Raw genomic sequence first — 19,682 nt, forward strand, 5'->3', positions numbered from 1 at the left:
ACTGTGACCTAGATCGCTTGATTTGAGGACCACATGAAACAGGAACATAGATGAACCAGTTAATCTAGATTCAGTGCATCAGCGAAATAAATAGTACCTCAAATAAAATGTCGATGATAGAAAACGGTTAATTACATCCTGGTAGTCTTTGGAATTACCATTGGGGTCCATGAATCATTTGAAGGTTTCTGTGGTACAGAGATAATCTACTGGCACCTGCTGTCCTGTTGAGCCTGTTGCTATCAACAAGGTTGTAAATGCCGAAGTCTTTATGGACCTCTTTTAAATATAAATGTAAACGTTCAATCCTCCATGTCAATGCTGCTCCCTGGACCAGGACCTGGTTCTTCATCCTCTTCTTCTTCTGTCTGCAGGTCTTCTGGGACGCAGCGTGTCCGGGGGTCCGTGTGAGCACAAGTACTGCGGCCTGGGTCGACACTGCCTGGTTCACCGCGAGACGGGTCTGGCTCAGTGCCAGTGTCTGGACTACTGCAAGCCGCACTACAAGCCCGTGTGCGGTTCTGATGGAAAACTCTACCGGAACCACTGCGAGCTGCACCGGGCCTCCTGCCTGCACGGACGCCGGCTCACCATCCTGCACAGCGAGGAGTGTTTCTACAAAGGTGAGTCGGACGTGAGACGCTCTGTGGTGGATGAGGATGAGGATGAGGATGAGGATGAGGATGAGGATGAGGATGAAGTTGGTGATGATGATGAAGATAATGATGAAGAAGAGGATGATGATGAAGATGAAGATGATGAAGATGGTGATAATGAAGATCATGATGATGATGACGTAGATAATGATGAAGATGAAGTTGATGAAGATGAAGATGAAGATGATGATAATGAAGATGAAGATGAAGATGATGATGATGATGATGAAGATGGTGATGGTGATGGTGATGGTGCTGATGAAGATGATGATGATGAAGAAGAAGATGATGATGAAGAAGTTGATGATGATGAAGATGAAGATGAAGATGAAGATGATGAAGATGAGTCCAATGATGATGGAATGTTCCAGCTGTTGCACGTTCTTCAGAGTCAGATGTGCAGCTTGCGATTGTCAACATCTCTCCCTCGGTGACGTAAACAGCGCAATGGTTGCTATGACGACGGGGATTTGTTAGCAAAGGCTCTGGTTCTGTTGATCGGGATGTTGAAGTAGAAGGAGACGTAACGTCTTCATGTTCTGCTCGTGCTCTGAACCTGCAACCTCTCTCCAGCTCGTCTTCATCCATCTCCTCCATTACATATTCAAATATCCATATTCTATCCATCCATCCGTCCATCCTACATTCCTCCATCACCTACTCATACTCTATCTTCTTTTTATCCATCCATCCCATAGTCATCCATCTTCTATTCATCCATTCATCCCATACTCATCAATCTTCTATTTATCCATCCATCTATCCCGTAGTAATTCATCTTCTATTTACCCATCCATCCCATACTCATCAATCTTCTATTTTTCCATCCATCCCATACTCATTAATCTTCTATTTACCCATCCATCTCTTTGTCATCCATCTTCTATTTATCCATCCATCCATCCCATAGTAATTCATCTTCTATTTACCCATCCATCCCATACTCATTAATCTTCTATTTATCCATCCATCTATCCCGTAGTAATTCATCTTCTATTTACCCATCCATCTCTTTGTCATCCATCTTCTATTTATCCATCCATCCCATACTCATCAATCTTCTATTTATTCATCATCCATCCTTTAGTCATCCATCTTCTATTTATCCATCCATCCCATTCTCATCAATCTTCTATTTATCCATCCACCCCATACTTATCAATCTTATATTTATCCATCCATCCCATAGTCATCCATCTTATATTTTCCCATCCATCCCATACTCATTAATCTTCTATTTATCAATCCATCATCCCGTAGTAATTCATCTTCTATTTACCCATCCATCTCTTTGTCATCCATCTTCTATTTATCCATCCATCCCATACTCATCAATCTTCTATTTATTCATCATCCATCCTTTAGTCATCCATCTTCTATTTATCTATCCATCCCATACTCATCAATCTTCTATTTATCCATCCATCCCTTAGTCATCCATCTTCTATTCATCCATCCATCCCATACTCATCCATCTTCCATTCATCTGTCCTTCCCAATTAATCCATCAAATATTCATCCATCCAACTTCTATTCATCCATCCATCCTGTTTTCATCCATCCATCTTCTATTCTTACATCCATCCCATATATATTCATCCATCCATCCTTCCATTCTCTTTCTTCTTCATCTCACCCCTCCACCAAAACATCTGCTCACAGAGTAATCTCGAGAATCTTCGTTCTGTGACGTCGTCGCCACGACATGAGATAAGAACTCCCGCCGCCGGCCGCCCGCTGAGCGTCTCCTCATTAGCTGCAGTGTTTTGAATAAACGCACCAGGAGAAGCCAGCGGCAGCATCAGGGCGGCGCTGGTCAGCCGGGTGTGAGTCGCACAGATGTGTCATCCATCATCGTGACACTTCGTTTACGGCTGATTTAAACAGCGTGTGGCTGCAGATTACAATCGCTGTGATTAATATGACGGACAGCGGGGACCGGGAGCGCCGCAACGAGTCGGCCAAAATATACAGTCGGGTGTTGTTACATCACGAATACTTCTGTTAAATTTTTGTTACCCACGAGTCGGTTTGACTTCTCGGTGGAGCCACTCAGGCAGGAGATGGACAACCATGTGTGCGAGGTAGATTTAACGTGACACAACTGAAGCGAGGAATTGTGGAACCTCTGTTGCACTGTTGCCACATACTCTAAAAAGTTACGAAAATAAGTGAAAGATACACATGCAGGATTCAACACAAAAGTGGTTGTGTATTTGTAGACACTGGATCAAGCTCCTTCATGGGGATCAGACTCAGAGTACTTATCTGTACGTGATGCTAGCGTGGTTGTAGCAATTAACACGTTTACGGCATCAACGCGTGAAGGCGGTTGTCGTTGTAGTGACGGTTCCAGTAATTAATAATTTTCTAGTGTTGTGAGAAAATATTGATGCATTAATATATTGCAATATATTTTTTAATTCAATTCAATTCCATTTTATTTAAAGTGTCTTATCATAACCAATTTATCTCAAGACACTTTACAGTTGAAGTAAGACTATAGTTGATTAAGGAAACACAGATCCCAGAAATTCAGCAATGAATCTTTAACGAATTTAAAAGATACTGATTCAAAATTTTACAGTAATGTAAAGATTTATTTATTTATTTTTGGTTTCATATTATTGTTATTTTATCGTTAATAGTTAAATCAATCTCTCTTAAACCAACTAGTTTAATATTTTTTCAATGTTTTATTTACAATTAACAAGCGAATATTCAGTGCGTTTGTTCATTTGTTGTTGCAATTAAACTTCCGGCCCCTAGATGCCATCAGTTACTCTGTCCTTGGCAGCTAGAGGATCAATTAAAATCCAACAAGATCCCAGCGATGACTGAGGACGAGATGATACAGTCGACTCTAATTCAATCCAATACAGTTCTGCAACACAAGAGTCAAGTACTCGTGCAATACTACAAACAGTATATTCCTGTTTCTACAATATCGCAGAATATTGTATCAGTACCCATGTATCGTGGATACATATCGTATTTTTTCACATTCCTGCCAATACTTGTATTCTCCTCCGACCGTAGAACCTCGAGCAGAAGAATTCAATCCTTCCTCGGAAGCTTCTCGCTAGTGTTTATGACCTGAGCCAGTCTCCCGCTGATCGGATGGGATTGGAAATCAAACAAAGGCACAAAAGGCTGTCCAATCTTCGGTGAGTGAAACAATCTCGGAGGCAGACGCGAGCGAGGAAGACGTCCTGGAAATCCAGTTTTCTGGAGATGATACAGCGAGAGACGTGTGGCGGCGCCAGGCGTCCGTGACCAATCCCTGGAAATATTTTATTTACGCTCCGGAGTGAGTTTCTCTCCGAGCGAGTTCGCATTTTTTATTTACGAATGTAAATGAACGACGGGCGCCGTCGTGTTGTCCTTCTGGCCTTTTATTATCGACGGACTTTCAAGTTGAAGCCTTTCCTCAGTCAGTGGGACTCAAACTAGCATCTGTTTTCCCCCTGATAACAAGGGAGCTGCCTCTTCGCTTGAACTGAATTTTGATCACACGTCTCTGATCCTCCACGAGAGTTTTGTGCTGGAAGATACGTTTCGAGGAAGACGATGGAGTCGTGATGAAGAGCCCGAGTCGACGCTCACCAAGGACGTCTTATTTATTTAGCACCGAACACGAGCAGCTTTGGTGATTAGAGTCCTGAACCGGGTTTTGATGAAGTTTATCGCCGACGTCGGTGGAAAGAAAAACCTGTAACGAGCAGATGTCGTTTCTCTGTCAGCGGTCTCACCTCAGTAATTAGACTCAGAAGGAACTCGTGTTGATGTTTTTGTTGCTCGGCGGCGTCCCTCCGGCGCCGCGCCGAGAAACACACAACGTTGGTTTTTCGCCGTCCCTGAAGACGTGCTAGCTTACCGACGGCCCCACCTGGAAGTTTCCCCTGAGGGATCCGTGCTCAGTAAAGGGCGTCAGCTCCTCCTGTGGCGCTCTGGCACTAATGACGGCGTGAAGCCATTAGCGCGACAACCTCTGCCCCTGCGTCGGGGCCCGGAACAAGGTCCTCATTAAATCCCGGACCTGCAGTTTTTGCAAATTGCCTGAAGTTGTGTTGCTATCAGGGAAAGCAGCGATTGATGACTTTCGCTTCACACCTGCAATTAAATCTGTTGCCGTTGTGTTATCTAAGTTACGTCCTCGGCCCTGCTTACTATTATCCCACCTCCGACGCCTTCTGTATCTTCCACTGACCTCAGGAAGTTCATCTCCGTATCAAGGCGCTGTAAACATCAACTTCTTACATGAGGGACTTCCATCCGTGAACCACAGAGATACAAGTGCAACAGGAAATAGAAAATTAAAAAACGACGTGTGATGCAAAACTTGAACGCTTTTTATTTCTGATTCTTTACTGACTTGTGTGTCTCAGTTCTACACATTTTAAATCCTGCGTTCAGTCACTGACTTTCACAAACCGGTGTTTTAATCCTTGCGTTATCTCCGGGTCAAGGTGACCCGAAAGGCCCAAACAACCTCCCTGGATTCCATAAATACACATGCAGTGGTGGAAGTTGTTCACCTTACCACAAAGACATTTGTTTTCTGGCCTTCGGGTCACCTTGACCCTTATATTAAAGGGTTAACAAGTTGTGGTTACAGGGTTAAAAATCAATTCTATCATTAGAGTTAAGAGCTGTAACGGAACTATACCGAAATACGTTCTGGCGTCCGGTTTGACAGATGAATTCAACTAAACAATGAAACAGGAAGTGTCCTTTCAGAATAAAGTAGACGTTACAAGTGTACACGTGGATCTCCCACAACGCAAACACACACACACAGAGCGACACAGATGGCTCAGGGACGAGGTTGTTTTTTTTTTACTTAAACTGAATGAATACAAATGAACAACTCTCTTCATAGTCTCCTTAGTTGTGGGTCTTTTTGTTTGATTGTTGTTATACCGACAGAACCTTCAAGAACTCGCAAGCCTTGTCCGGGCTTTGATTGACAGCTTCTTTACAACCCACTCTGCGTCAGATCCGTTGCGCCCGTTCAATTCTTTTTAGTCCGAAGCCAGCAATTATTCAATCAGAGTCGAGCTGTCGCTCGGGAATCACACATATCCAACATCATTACAGCGTGACGGTGCTGCCCCCTGTGGTCGATCTTATATTGACACGTCAGTCCAGATTGTTTGATCAAGTCTGGACCAGATGACTCCGGCGGGATTGACGGGAAGAACGGAGAAAGTTGTTACAGATGAGTAGAATAAAAATATGCCGTAAGATTACGACCACCACTTTTTAGTCTCAGTTCAATTCACATCAGGGTTTGTATCATTGATTTACTGTAGGTGTTGCACCCTCACAAGGTCACAGGTTTGAATCCATCTCAAGGTTCTTTAGGTCAACCTGTGACTGGGTCAAAAATTACATTTAAACTAATAGGTTTTTTGTGTGTGTTGTCAAGGTTGGAGCCAACATATTGTTAGTTTGAGGTCAAGTCTCCCTCTCGGAGAGGTCGAACCACTCGTGACACAATCAGCAGGCGGTCAAAATGTTCCGGCCGGCGTCTTCACTGACTCAGTGCGAACTAAGATGGATTCTGAAGGTGCTGGCAGTGGTGTTCTGGCTCTTGTCGGCTTATTCAGCAGCAGCTGTGAAGCGTCGGTGTGAAGTGGGAGTTGTTGGAGAAGCAGCTGGTCCTCCATGCTGACCCGGACCTTCTCCTCCTCTTCCTCAACTCCAGCTGCAGCAGTCTGCGAGCAGAAGCATCTGAGCGCTGCTGGCCCTGGCGCTGGATCGATCCGTCTGTAGGCAGCGGATCCATACGAGCTCTCGCGGTGCTGCTTCTGGACTGACCCACAGTGGTATCCGGTCCATTCCAGATGTGGACCCGGTCTGGCCTTCAGTCCTTCTGAGGGACAAAACCTGTTCCAAGACTTGTCTTCACATTGTCAGATGTTCTTGGGGAAAAGTTCCGATGTCATGAATCTGTGAGCACCGACACGTCGATATTAGCGAACATGTGACCTACTGTCGTCATGGAAACACCCGCCGACTCTTTTATGTGCATCTGACGATGAAATTATTGATCACGCCGTTGAAGCGTGGAAAAAAACAATCCGCCTCTCCAAATATAGACTTTTGGTGGCGGGCGCCGATCCGGGTCAGCAGACGCGCCCTGCTGATCAACGGTGGCGCTCGGAGTAACAACAAGTATTAATCAACAGTTGTGCTCGGATCAACAACAGCCTCAACATCCTCCTGTCAGTTCCTGTAAACATGAGACGTTAAATCAGAGAATTATATCCGATGAACGAGCTGGAGATCAGGTGTCTCCTTCTGGTAGGAGGGTGTATTGAAATAAACTCTCACCATACAGTGGAAACAATAAGATATATTGTGATACTGTAGTAACAAGTATATATTTGTAGTATTGTCGAGTACTTGACTGTGGTGTCAGAATTTACAGACCACATGACTCTTGACGAAGTCGTAACTGCTTTCATTTGTTTTCAAACCAAAATATGTCCAAACATCAACTATAAAAGCTGCTGGAGTCGACTGTATCCTCTCGTCCTCAGTCATCGCCAAGATCTCGCAAAATTGTATTGTTCATTTAGCTTCCGAGGATGTAATAACCGCTGCCATCTAGCGTCCAGATGTTTAATTGCAACACAAATATGAAAAAAACACTGACAATATTAATTAAGCGCTGTAGACCTCCTGAGGGATCAATAAAGTTTTACCTTACCTTACCTTACCTTACAAATTCAAAAATCGAATAATTTAATTTTACACACACTCATTGAAATCTAAACCATTTATTAACTATGATGAACGTAAAAATACGATTTGAAAGCCTGAATTTAAATGAATTAAATTAAATTATTTCACTGTTTCTTTAGTTATGGAGGACGTAATGACTGCTGCCATCTAGTGTCTAGAAGTTTAAGAGACAAAAGAAAGAGAGAAAAAAATATTTGAAAAAAGTAACAATTTGAATTAAGTTTGTAAAAAATAGAATAACAACAATAATAATAATAATAATAAAAATAGAATTAATTTATTTTATACACATTTAAATAAAGATGAAAAAAATATATCATATAAGTTGAAAACCGAACAAAAACGATAAATATAAATCTTTGATGTTTTAATCTCCTTATTTTTAATATTATCTAGCAGTTCAACTTTTTTAGCCTAAGAAAATTTGGAGTTGTGTATGAATATTTGCTCATTAATCGTGAATACATTTGTTAAAAATTAAATGATTATATTTTATACAGACTTTATTGAAATTTGAAAACGTGATTTAAAAGCCAACAATTTAAATAAAAACTTTTAATTACACATATTTATTTCTGATGAATATATACATCGTATCATGAGGAAAAATATCACAACCTTGACAGGTACGGACTCCAGTTCCTACTTTTGTTCCACCTGACTACTGACCTCTGCTTCGACCTGGAGCTCCGGGCGAGGAGCTTCACTGTTGGTCACACCTTTTCTGCTGAACAATCTTTTTCTTCTCATAAATAACGCAGTGTTGATGGACCGAGGTCGTCGAGGTCGTCGATGTGTTCCTGCAGAAGCTTCAAGATTTTTAGATATTTATTTGAGGTCGCAGCGAGGGTGAGGTCCCGCCCACTCCAGGTGTTTGTCATCTCCACTAGGTGGCGCCGAGCCGACCGTGACAAAACGTGGTCAAACGTCCCCGGTGCTCATGCGAGTCTCCCCGGGGTCCTCCAGCTGCTCGCCGAAGACGTCACTGGAAGCTTCTGGCAGCTTCTGTAATTAACTTCACCGAGACACAGCTTGTTAACGACTCTGTTGTGAGTCTGTCGTTGTGACGACCTTGACCTTCGGTTCTTCAGGGATTCCCCCGGAAGCTGTTTATCTTCATGTCTTTGTCCAGAGGATCCTCATTAGAAGTGGCTTCTTTTTCGGGGTCACAATGTTTCGTGGTTTCTATGGTTGTCCAGGCTCTGAAGGACCGTCACTGACCCTCTGTGTCTCCTCAGACGACAGCTGCCGACTGAGCGAGTACCGCCGGCTGAAGGCCAAGGTGCTGGAGCTCCACGCCGGACGCTACACGAGGACCGGCGGCGACAACATGGAGTCTCGGCGGAAGATGGTCGACGTGATGTTCAGACGCTTCGACGTCAACGGCGACGGTCAAGTGGACGCCGGCGAGCTCACGCAGGTGGTTATGAAAAAGGATGACTCAGCGATGATGTGCTGGTCGTCATGGTATTGTCTTGTCGTGCATAATTGATGTGCGCTTGTGCATACAATTCATAAGTGGAAACACAAAATTCTGACTCACACAACTTTTGAGAACATCAACATTTTCATCAACATATTCACACAGTTTCACAGGCTTCCAAGTTCAAGAACACAAAAACAACCTAACGTACTTCACAACTGTTTTTTCCAAGTGTTTGTCCAAGTGTGTTTGTCCACGTGTGTTTTTCCACGTGTGTTTGTCCATGTGTGTTTTTCCACGTGTGTTTGTTCACGTGTGTTTGTTTACCATTGTTTATCCAGGTGTTTGTCCACAAGTGTTTGTCCACAAGTGTTTGTCCACGAGTGTTTGTCCACAAGTGTTTGTCCACAAGTGTTTGTCCACATGTGTTTGTCCACGTGTGTTTGTCCATGCGTTGCTGGAATGAAAAGAGAACAAGAAGACAAGAGAATGTCTCGGCCACGTCAGTCCAGGTTTAAACATGTGATAGTGAGTGATTGTCTCCGCCTCTCCTCCTCCCTCCCCTCGCCGTCATGGCTCCAGGTGAGTCTTTAGAAAAGCAATATGGGTCAAGAGAACCGCTGGGACGCCGGGGCAGCCTCCGACCGCAGCCGCCCGCAGGAGCCCGGGAATGTGTGAGCTCGACGGACGCTCGTCGGCGCCACCTGAGGTCTGATTTAATACAGAAACCATTTGAATAATTGAGCGCGTAAAGCAGCCGGAGGTGCATCTCCAATCCACTCGCTGTCCTGCCGACAGTTTCCCGCTGCTCCGCCCTGCAGGGGGTCACTCGCTGGCGCCCCCTGTGCCTCGTGGGGCGTCCTCTTCAGACTCGATATTTTTAAAATTTTACTGAATATGTTAGCATGCTGAGTTAGCATTAGCATAAACCTGCGTCCAAAGCTCATTGGTATGATCTTCACTTCCTGCCGAAACAAACACCTTTTTTACGACGTCATCGTGAAGCTCGTGAAGTCCACCTCGAACGTTCACTCTGGCTAAGGAACGTCAGAGACGATAGATCTGTCCAGTCACCTTCCGTTTGTTTAGTTTATCGTTGTCCAAGATACTGATCAGAAAACTTTTTTTTAAAACTTTGCCAGAAAAATTCCAGCAGATAAAGATGGATCAGCAGATGAAGCTCTGTGTGCACAGTTTTCAGACACAAGGTCTTAGACGTTTGACCTTGAATTCTTCTGGTCACCTCAAGGGTTCCGTCACGTACATGATGAGCCACAACATTATGACCATCTAGCGTATATATGACAGATAAATTCAACGGTGACCACGCGAGTGACGAATCTCTTCCTCCTCCTCAAGGTCATCAAGCGCGAGCGTCTGACGAAGGACGAGTCCGAGTGTTCGCTGTACGACCTTCTCAAGTACAACGACCTGGACGACGACGAGAGACTGACCCGGGACGAGTTCTACACGGCGTTCGGTGAGTGTCGTCTGCCTTTACGCCGCCGCTGTGTCCGTAGAGGGCGCCGCAGAGATCTGTTCGTCCGGGTTATAGTCCCAGCTAGTCGGGGTCGTAACATGACGCAAAGAAAAACAACAGGAAGTAATCGTGTGACATGTCATGTGACATGCAAGGCTTACCATCTTATAGTAGCTAGACCTTGTCCACACAACAGTTGGCTACTTGTATTTCTGGACCAGCAGGGGGCGCACCATAAGAAAAATATAAATAAACAAAATAAGAGACAATACGGTGAATTTAACCAATTATAATCTTAAGTAAAATAAATATAAAGAGCCCACATACAAGAAAAAAAACAAAAGTCAAGTCCCAGGAAACAAAATCTTTCATCTGTTTGTTGACGTTTTGAAGAACATCTACCCTTCCTTAACCCGGACCGAAGTTAAATAAGTTTATCATTCACTGGAGAAGAAGATCGGCTATAAGGATTGCATTTTTCTCGCTGTAAAAACAAACAACGATAAGCGAACGAGACGCTCTCGCGCCACCGAAATTTTTCCGATAAGCAGCGGCGTTGCCTCGAAGACACGACCGCGGGCGTCGTCACATCGGCCTCGGGGTCGGGGGCCTTGAACGCCCCGGCAGCTGCAGGCGGCACCTGAAGACTGTAATCTCCTGCAGACGCCGACTGAGTCTCGCGGTCAGACGCCGCAGGCAAAAGTCTCGCGGCTCCACGTCGCGACGCCACCGCAGTCGACAGGAAGAAACTTTTTATGAAAACCTGGAGCGGAATTCTTTTACCGAACCGTGACCTTCCTGGCTTGTTAGTGACTCTTTCAGTTAAGATCCACTGAAGATTCACCGAATACGTTCAATAGTTTAGTATTTAACGTTTAAAATGTTGAAAACTAAACTGAATCGAAATGTTCTTTTGTTTTTAATCATCAAATTATTTTTCTCTATTATTGAATCAAATTATCAAACGTTTATATATTAAAAGGTTGAATTTGTTTTTTGGATAATTGAATTTTACTCTTGTGTTATCTCGGGGGTCATGGTGACCCGGTGGACCGAAAAAACGAATGTGTTTTATGTATCCCTTGACCCAGAGGCAACACAAGGGATACCACAAACACGTTTATTTTTGGGTCACCTTGACCCCTGAGATAACACAAGGATTAAAAAAATGGAATATCGTCAAAATAAATGAATGTATTGCTAAAGATAGTTTGTCTATTATGTATTTTATACCAACTTTTTTTCACCAACAATTTGATATTGAAGGCTACGAATGACAAAATATAGAATTTAGAAAACTGTATTTTTTTTAGTATTTACTACAATATTAAACTAAATGTGTTTTGTTTTTTGTTTTTTTTTAAACAGAAAAATAAATGCAACCTTCAATAAACAAATTTAATTTAAAAGGCTATGAAGATTTTTTTTAAATAAAATTTAGAATTTTTCTTTTTTTGGAATTAAAATACAAAACTAAATGTGAATTTCTGTTTTTTTTTTCTTTTGAAATATTCCATGTTTTTTTTGGCCAATTTTAAAATACAAAAACAAACACAACCTTCAATAAACAAATTCAATGATTCGATCAAACAATAAAAACATAAAACATTTACCTTTTAATATTAAAAATATTGAATTAAATAATTCAAACAATAATTATTACATTCTTAGAAAAACAACATTTCTATTTAAAAAAAACTTCAAATTTAAAATGTGTAAAATTCAAGCAATCGACCTTACAATGTAGCTGATGATGTCATCACTCAGCGACTCTAAGTAGAGCTGTGTTGTGTCCCAAATCGCGCACTTCTCCAAGTGCACTGGTTTATAGTACACATTAAGACTGCACTTACTTGTGCAGTACTCAAATTTGGACAGTGTAGTACTGTCTCAAATCAAACACTGTCGCTACACACTTACAGGAAATGACTCGACAGCTTCTTCTTCTACTACTATTTAATGATCGCAACTGGAAGTTGAAACTCTATCACTGACACCTGCTGGCAGTTCTTTTCACCAATTTAAACAAGTTGTTAAGTTCTGTTTCATTGTGTTATTACTGTTGTTGTGTTGTTTTATGGTAAAATTTGTGTTTTCTCTGGACATTTACGTTGGTATCCGATCCGAAGACGCGTCGCTAACGACGTAGCTTCAGTTTAGCGTCATCTACGTCACTAAGATGGCGGCCGTTGATGGTGGAAAGCGTCCCTCGATCCACACTCAATCTTCTGGCCGTTTTCGTGCTCTCGTACACTACATTGTCGCGTTGACTCCAATCATCTTCGCGATGAACCTTCTGTCTGCAGCGACTTGTTTTTCCCGCCGAAAGAACCCCCCCCCCGTGGAAACACTTAATGGGGGAGCCTCTTAAGTTGTCAAGCCCCCGCCGAGCGTCGCGCCGACTCATGGGCCATAAATCTTCGTACATTAACGCCACTTTTCCATCGGAAGAAAAAGGCGAAGACGTGGACTGTCCGTCAATCTTCCCGCGTAACGAGCCGGGGAAGCTGGAGCGCGGAACCGTGAAGGTCCGTCGGTGTGCGTCGGGTCAGCGAGCGCCGGCGCGAATATTAACGGAGACTCATTATTGAACCGTGAGGAGACTCTGATGATGCGTTTGTTGTGTTTACTTCTGAGCCGTCGGATCCACCGGAGCCGCAACAGACTTCCAGAAAAAAGGTGCTCGGTGTTGTCGTCGTCGCCTCGTTGTGCGACTTTGAATCAGGACTTTGTGTGTGTCGCTGCCGTCATCCTCCCGGGACTCGGACCAGAGCCCGGTGACGGCGGCTGTGAGTGACTGCGACGGATTCATCTCCAGATCTTGAACCCCTTCATTAACACACGCGTCGAGAAGGAAATTTACGAAGGAGGTGGAAACAAGAAATCTCATTTCCTGCTGACTTCACTGTAATGAATCCTCCTCTCTTCCTGTAACAAGAAAATTATAGAGCAGTCGCTCACACACGTGAACACACACAGACTCACACACACAGAGAGACGCACATGAAATACACTCGCACTGAAACTCATTCACACACACTCACACGTACACCATCTCATTTGCAAATACACACACACACACACTCACACACACAGATGTACTAACATACACTCACACACACATGCACTTACACTCACACACACAGATTTACTTACACATACTCGCACAGACACACACACACACTCACACACACAGATTTACTTACACACTCGCACAGACACACACACACACTCACACACACAGATTTACTTACACACACTCGCACTAACAGACACACACACACACTCACACACACAGATTTACTTACACACACTCGCACAAACACACACACACACAGATTTACTTACACACACTCGCACAAACACACACACTCACACACACAGATTTACTAACATACACTCTCACACAGACACACACTCACACACACAGATTTACTTACACACACTCGCACAAACACACACACACACACACAGATTTACTAACATACACTCTCACACAGACACGCACTCACACTCACACACACAGATTTACTTACACACACTCACACAAACACACACGCACACACACACACACACACACACACACACACACTCACACACACTCACACACACACAGATTTACTTACACACACTTGCACAAACACACACACACACACAGATTTACTAACATACACTCTCACACAGACACGCACTCACACTCACACACACAGGTTTACTTACACACACTCGCACAAACACACACACACACACACACACACACACTCACACACACAGATTTACTTACACACACTTGCACAAACACACACACACACACTCACACACACAGATTTACTAACATACACTCTCACACAGACACGCACTCACACTCACACACACAGATTTACTTACACACACTCGCAAAAACACACACACACACTCACACACACAGATTTACTTACACACACTCGCACAAACACACACAGATTTACTAACATACACTCTCACACAAACATGCACTCACACTCACACACACAGATTTACTTATACACACACTCGCACAAACACACACACAGATTTACTAACAAACACTCTCACACAGACACGCACTCACACTCACACACACAGATTTACTTACACACACTCGCAAAAACACACACACACAGTCACACACACAGATTTACTTATACACACACTCGCACAAACACACACACAGATTTACTAACATACACTCTCACACAAACACGCACTCACACTCACACACACAGATTTACTTATACACACACTCGCACAAACACACACACACAGATTTACTAACATACACTCTCACACAGACACACACTCATAGATTTACTTACACACACTCGCACACACACACACACACACACTCACACACACACACACAGATTTACTCACACACACTCGCACAAACACACACACACACACTCACATACACAGATTTACTTACACACACTCGCACAAACACACACACTCACACTCACAGATTTACTTACACACACTCGAACAAACACACACACGCACTCAAACACACAGATTTACTTACACACACTCTCACACAGACACACATTAAAACACTTACACATGCTCACACACACTCACACGTACACTCTCTCACTTGCACACACTTGCAAAAACACACAAACTCATGCTTACCTACACACCTGAGTTACAGACGCACATACTTACTCACACACACACACATATATAAATACCCAAACAGACACGCACACACTCATAAACACACATGAGCATACATACTCACACAGACACACACAAAGTCATACTCACAAACATACACACACACAGACACACTTACTGTATGTACACAAACACTCATACTAACACACAACCACACACTCGCACACATACAAACTCATACTCACACAAACACACACATACAGACACACACACACACTGCATTGATGGAATGAGTCCAGTTATAGGACGCCTGCAGCGTCTCTCAGGATCTGCGGTGGAATCAACCTGATGAGCTCCAGCAACACAAACATTTGTTTGTTTGGAATTACAAGATAAAACTACGTGTGAATTTTATTTATTTTTCAATTTTAAAATACAGAAACACACGCAACCTTCAATAAACAAATTAAATTATCCGAAAAAACAACATTAACCTTTCAATATAAAAAATATTGAAATAAATAATCTTACAAATAATTATTACATTCTTAAAAAAACAAAACATTTCAATAGAAAAAAAACTTGTTTTTTTAATATATTGAATCTAGAAAAAAAGAATCATTGAAATAATCAAATCAAACATTTTTCTTTTATTCATTTTGAAAATATATTATTTATGAAACTCGTATATTTAGAAAAAACAAATTGAGTTTTGTATTTGATACCAACTTTTTTTTTTAACATCAATTTCATATTGGATTTAAAAGGCTACGAATAAGAAAATAAAGAATTTAGGAAAACATTTTTATAATTTTTGGAATTACTATATAAAACTACGTGTGAATCTATTTTTTTTAAGTAATCATTTATAAAAAAAACTTTTGTTCACTATTAAAATACACAAACAAACACAACCTTCAATGAACAAATTCAACAACATTAACCTTTCAATGTAAAAATAATACAATTAAATTATTCAAACATTCTCAAAAAAAAACAACATTTCATTTAAAAAAAAACTAGATTTTTATTTATTTAGTAAAAAAAAAAAAAAGAAAAATTTAACAATTTTAGAGAAAACATTTCAGTCATTCAATTATTCGATTAAACAACGTTAACCTTCAATATAAAAAATATAAAAATACATTTTTATTTTTAAAAATCCTTCTGAAAAAATGGAATTTTTGAAATATCAAATCTAATAAAAATAATCGTTGGAAATAAACATTAAACGAATAAGATAATAAAGAATTTGGGAAAATTTTGGAATTACAAAATAAAACGACATGCGATCTTTTATTTATTTATTTTTTACTTTACATTCTTAAAAGTACTTCTTAAAAAAAAACAACGTTTAATTTTTTTTTTTAAACATGAATTTTTGAAATATTGAATCTAGTAAAAAATAATCATTGGAAATAAATATTAAACTGTCATTTTTCTTTTAATCATTTTGAAAATATTTGCTTTTTTTAAGTTCAAACATTTAGAAAAAACAAATCCTTTTTTTATATTTATTAAAACACTAAAATGTATATATACATATATATATATATATTAAATGTTTAAGAAAGCAACAACATTTCAATAAGAAGCAGAATGAGTGCACGAATGCTCCTACCCAGGTGCAAAACAAATAGACTCAGGGACTCATTCATTCCTCGGGCTATTAAATTGTACAATTCTGAGTTCGGGGGCAGGAGTGGAGTAAAAGTATCTGGATGTTCTGTTCTATGTTAGTCTTTGTATCCTTTGTCTTTGTTGTTTTTCTTTGATCTATGTTCTTTATCTTTAGACTTAGATTGTGTCATCTTGTTCTTTTTCTCTTTATGTTCTTCTTCTTATTTTATTTTTATTTATTATTTTTTATTGTTTATGAAAAATTGCTGGCTATTGGAAAAAAACAATTTCCCGAAGGAGACCTCCTGAGGGATCAATAAAGTTTTTCCTTACCTTAAACAAATTTTCAAAGTTTCAAAACGTTCAATTCAACTTTCAATATAACTGATATACTTCCAGTTTGTTAAGGATGTTTTTACATTTTTAAAAACTCTTTGATCCGAGCGTGAAGAGCTCGTCCTGCTTCTGTCATCTCGCTTTCTATTTCTGCGTCTAATAAGCCTCTTTGTGCAGAGAAACCCCCGCACGACGAGCGGGGTTCGGTTTCCTGCTCCGGAGTCGTTCAAAGAGTGTAACGAGTCACTTCTGCTCATTAGTCCTCCGAGGCCTCGGCGCCGCCGAGGAGAACCTGCTGCTGTGTTGTGACACTGAAGCACAAATAAATATTTTCCTGGCGAGCACAGAAGGAAGTAACTCGACTGTCTCCACTGTTTTCTTCTGCTGACAAAGACTCATCAAAACACAGAATCCCCCAAATTCCTTTTGTGCGGGAGAGAGAGAGTCGCTGAAATCAGCTCAACCATCCGAGATCAGAGCGTTCACATGAATGACTCCTCTGGTGCTCGGTGTGTGTGTGTGTGTGTGTGTGTGTGTTGTGAAGTGAGTGTGCATCAGAGAAAAACACTTTTATCTTGACTTCAAAAAACGTTCAATTGAAAGGGTTTTTCTGCGGCGCCGGAGCAGGTTGTTGCAGCCGAAATGTTTGGGATGGATGTGAGTTTCGCTAACAAACCAATTTGTCTTCGCGCGTTCGTCGGCCGACGCGCTCGCAACAACCGAGGCGCGTCGGACGAGACGCTCGACCTCATCCGTCTCCATCCCAGGTCCAGGTCTCGGACCTCGGGAGGAGACTTTTGGAAGTGTTGAGATGTTATTGTTCACATAAACTTCGAGGGCCTGGCGTCACATGTAGGATGATAATGATAAATAGTTTTTTTATTTTTGGATTTGTTCTTTCATTTTCTTTCTTAAACCTATTAGGCCTTGGAGTCGATGCTAGTTTATTAGGACGAGATGATACGAGACGCTGAATTTATTTATTTTTTAAATAAGTTTTAACATGTACCATTTATAATTTAAAGTTTATTTTGTATTCCAAATATTTTAGAGGTGTTTATTCGCAAGAAATAGAAGATAAGATCACGATACAGGCGAAACAATTATTAATGGTCTGATGAAGCTTCATGAAGCAGTGTCATTATCTTCAGAGTCCACTAGATGCGTCTCTGCATTATTTTCCTTTCTTTTGAACAACTGTTCTAATGAAATATCACATCATTTCTAAATGGCGCCACTTACTGGCCTCTGAACAACATGATACTGTTTCATGAAACTTCATCAGCCCATCACCAGTTAATATACAATATTTTGTGAAACTTTACGAACAAGTAAATATGTGTAGTATTGTCGAGTACTTGACTCTGTAGTTGCAGAATTTACAGACCACATGACTCTTGACGAAGTTGTTACTGTTTTCGTTTGTTTTTAAACCAAAATATGTTCAAACATCAGCTTTAAAAGCTGCTGGAGTCACTGTATCCTCTCGTCCCCAGTCATCGTCAGGATGTTGTGGGATTTCATTGCTCATTTGGCCGCGGTTGACGTAATGACTGTTGCCATCTAGTGTACGGAAGTTTAATCACAACACAAAAATTAACTAAATAAACAGATGCTATTGAATTTCAATTCAATAAATTGAATTATTTTATTTTAAACTCGTCATTTCATAAACACTTTATTCAATTATAGTAAATAACTATGATAAAAGAAGAAGAAAATATGATTGAAAAGCCAAAACAAACAAAACAAAATATATTTTTACGTTTTTGTTGAATGTCGATACATTATTGTTTAAAAAACTTAAAAATATTGAAGTATATTTATACACCCCTAAAATATTATCATATATTTCCCAAGTTTCTGGTCACATGACACTGTCGGAGTGACATGCTTCATTTTTTCGAGAGCGTCTCTGCTGTCGGAGGCGTTTTGTGTTACATGACAGCAGGAGAGAAGTTTTGTATTTTGGTTCATGTCAGAACTTCACGTCACCTGGGAGTCTGTCTGGACTTCTAAGTTTTTCCTTAAAATCCTGCAGCCACAAGAGTCGGATCCTCCTCGTCTGATGAGTCCTCCTTCAGATGAGCTGCCGGATCCGAGACTTCCCGTCTCTCCCCTGAGCCTCTGATCCAGGTCGGATGATTCCTCGTCCTCCTCCCCTTGCTTTTCATCCCGGAGCCAAGGAAGTGATAGAACCTGCCACACTTTAAATTCTCCCGGTGCCTCACACACTTCAATCCCTCCGAGGATCAGCGGCAAATTTGGTTTGTTGCCGGCGGCGTTCCAAACACGCGGCAGATGTAATTGAATGGTTAGGAAGGACGTTATTTTTTTCCGTCAGCCAATCCTCTGAAAGCGAGCGGCTGCGCCGCATCCTGATCCATCAACCGACGCCGAGATACCTGGGAAAAAAAGGAAGGAGGATTATCTGCGCATGACATCCTGGAGATGCTGGCTTTAGTTCTGTGCTTGAAGACACGAAGGATGTGAATTAACAGGACAATCGATGCTAGTTTTGAGTCTTGAAAGTCTAACCGGACAACTTTGTGAGATCCACATGAAGGTCCAGGTCCATGTCTTTGAAGTCTCTAATATCTCAGGAAAAGGACACGTTAGGTTAGGTTAGGTTAGGTACGTTAGGTAGAACTTTATTGATCCCTCAGGAGGTCTCCTTCATAGACCTCTATCTATTTACCTCATTCGTTTGTCTGGAAGTATCGTATCCAGAAAGATCTTGAACTGGTACCGAAAGTATTTCATGGTTTTACTGTGCCGA

The 19,682-nt window shown here is 41.4% G+C and overlaps 1 protein-coding gene across 1 annotated transcript in view; it reads left to right on the forward strand.

Moving 5' to 3' along the window:
• Positions 1–19,682, forward strand: part of fstl5 (follistatin-like 5) — a 113,596-nt gene that overhangs the window by 55,020 nt on the left and 38,894 nt on the right. The window contains exons 4-6 of the mRNA XM_087799340.1: positions 375–623; positions 8,648–8,829; positions 10,192–10,312. Coding sequence (XP_087655466.1) covers positions 375–623; positions 8,648–8,829; positions 10,192–10,312 — 552 coding nt within the window. The remainder of the gene's footprint in view (positions 1–374; positions 624–8,647; positions 8,830–10,191; positions 10,313–19,682) is intronic.

Source organism: Callionymus lyra, chromosome 9 (genome assembly GCF_982586985.1).
Source record: "Callionymus lyra chromosome 9, fCalLyr1.hap1.1, whole genome shotgun sequence".
Classification (NCBI taxonomy): domain Eukaryota; kingdom Metazoa; phylum Chordata; class Actinopteri; order Syngnathiformes; family Callionymidae; genus Callionymus; species Callionymus lyra.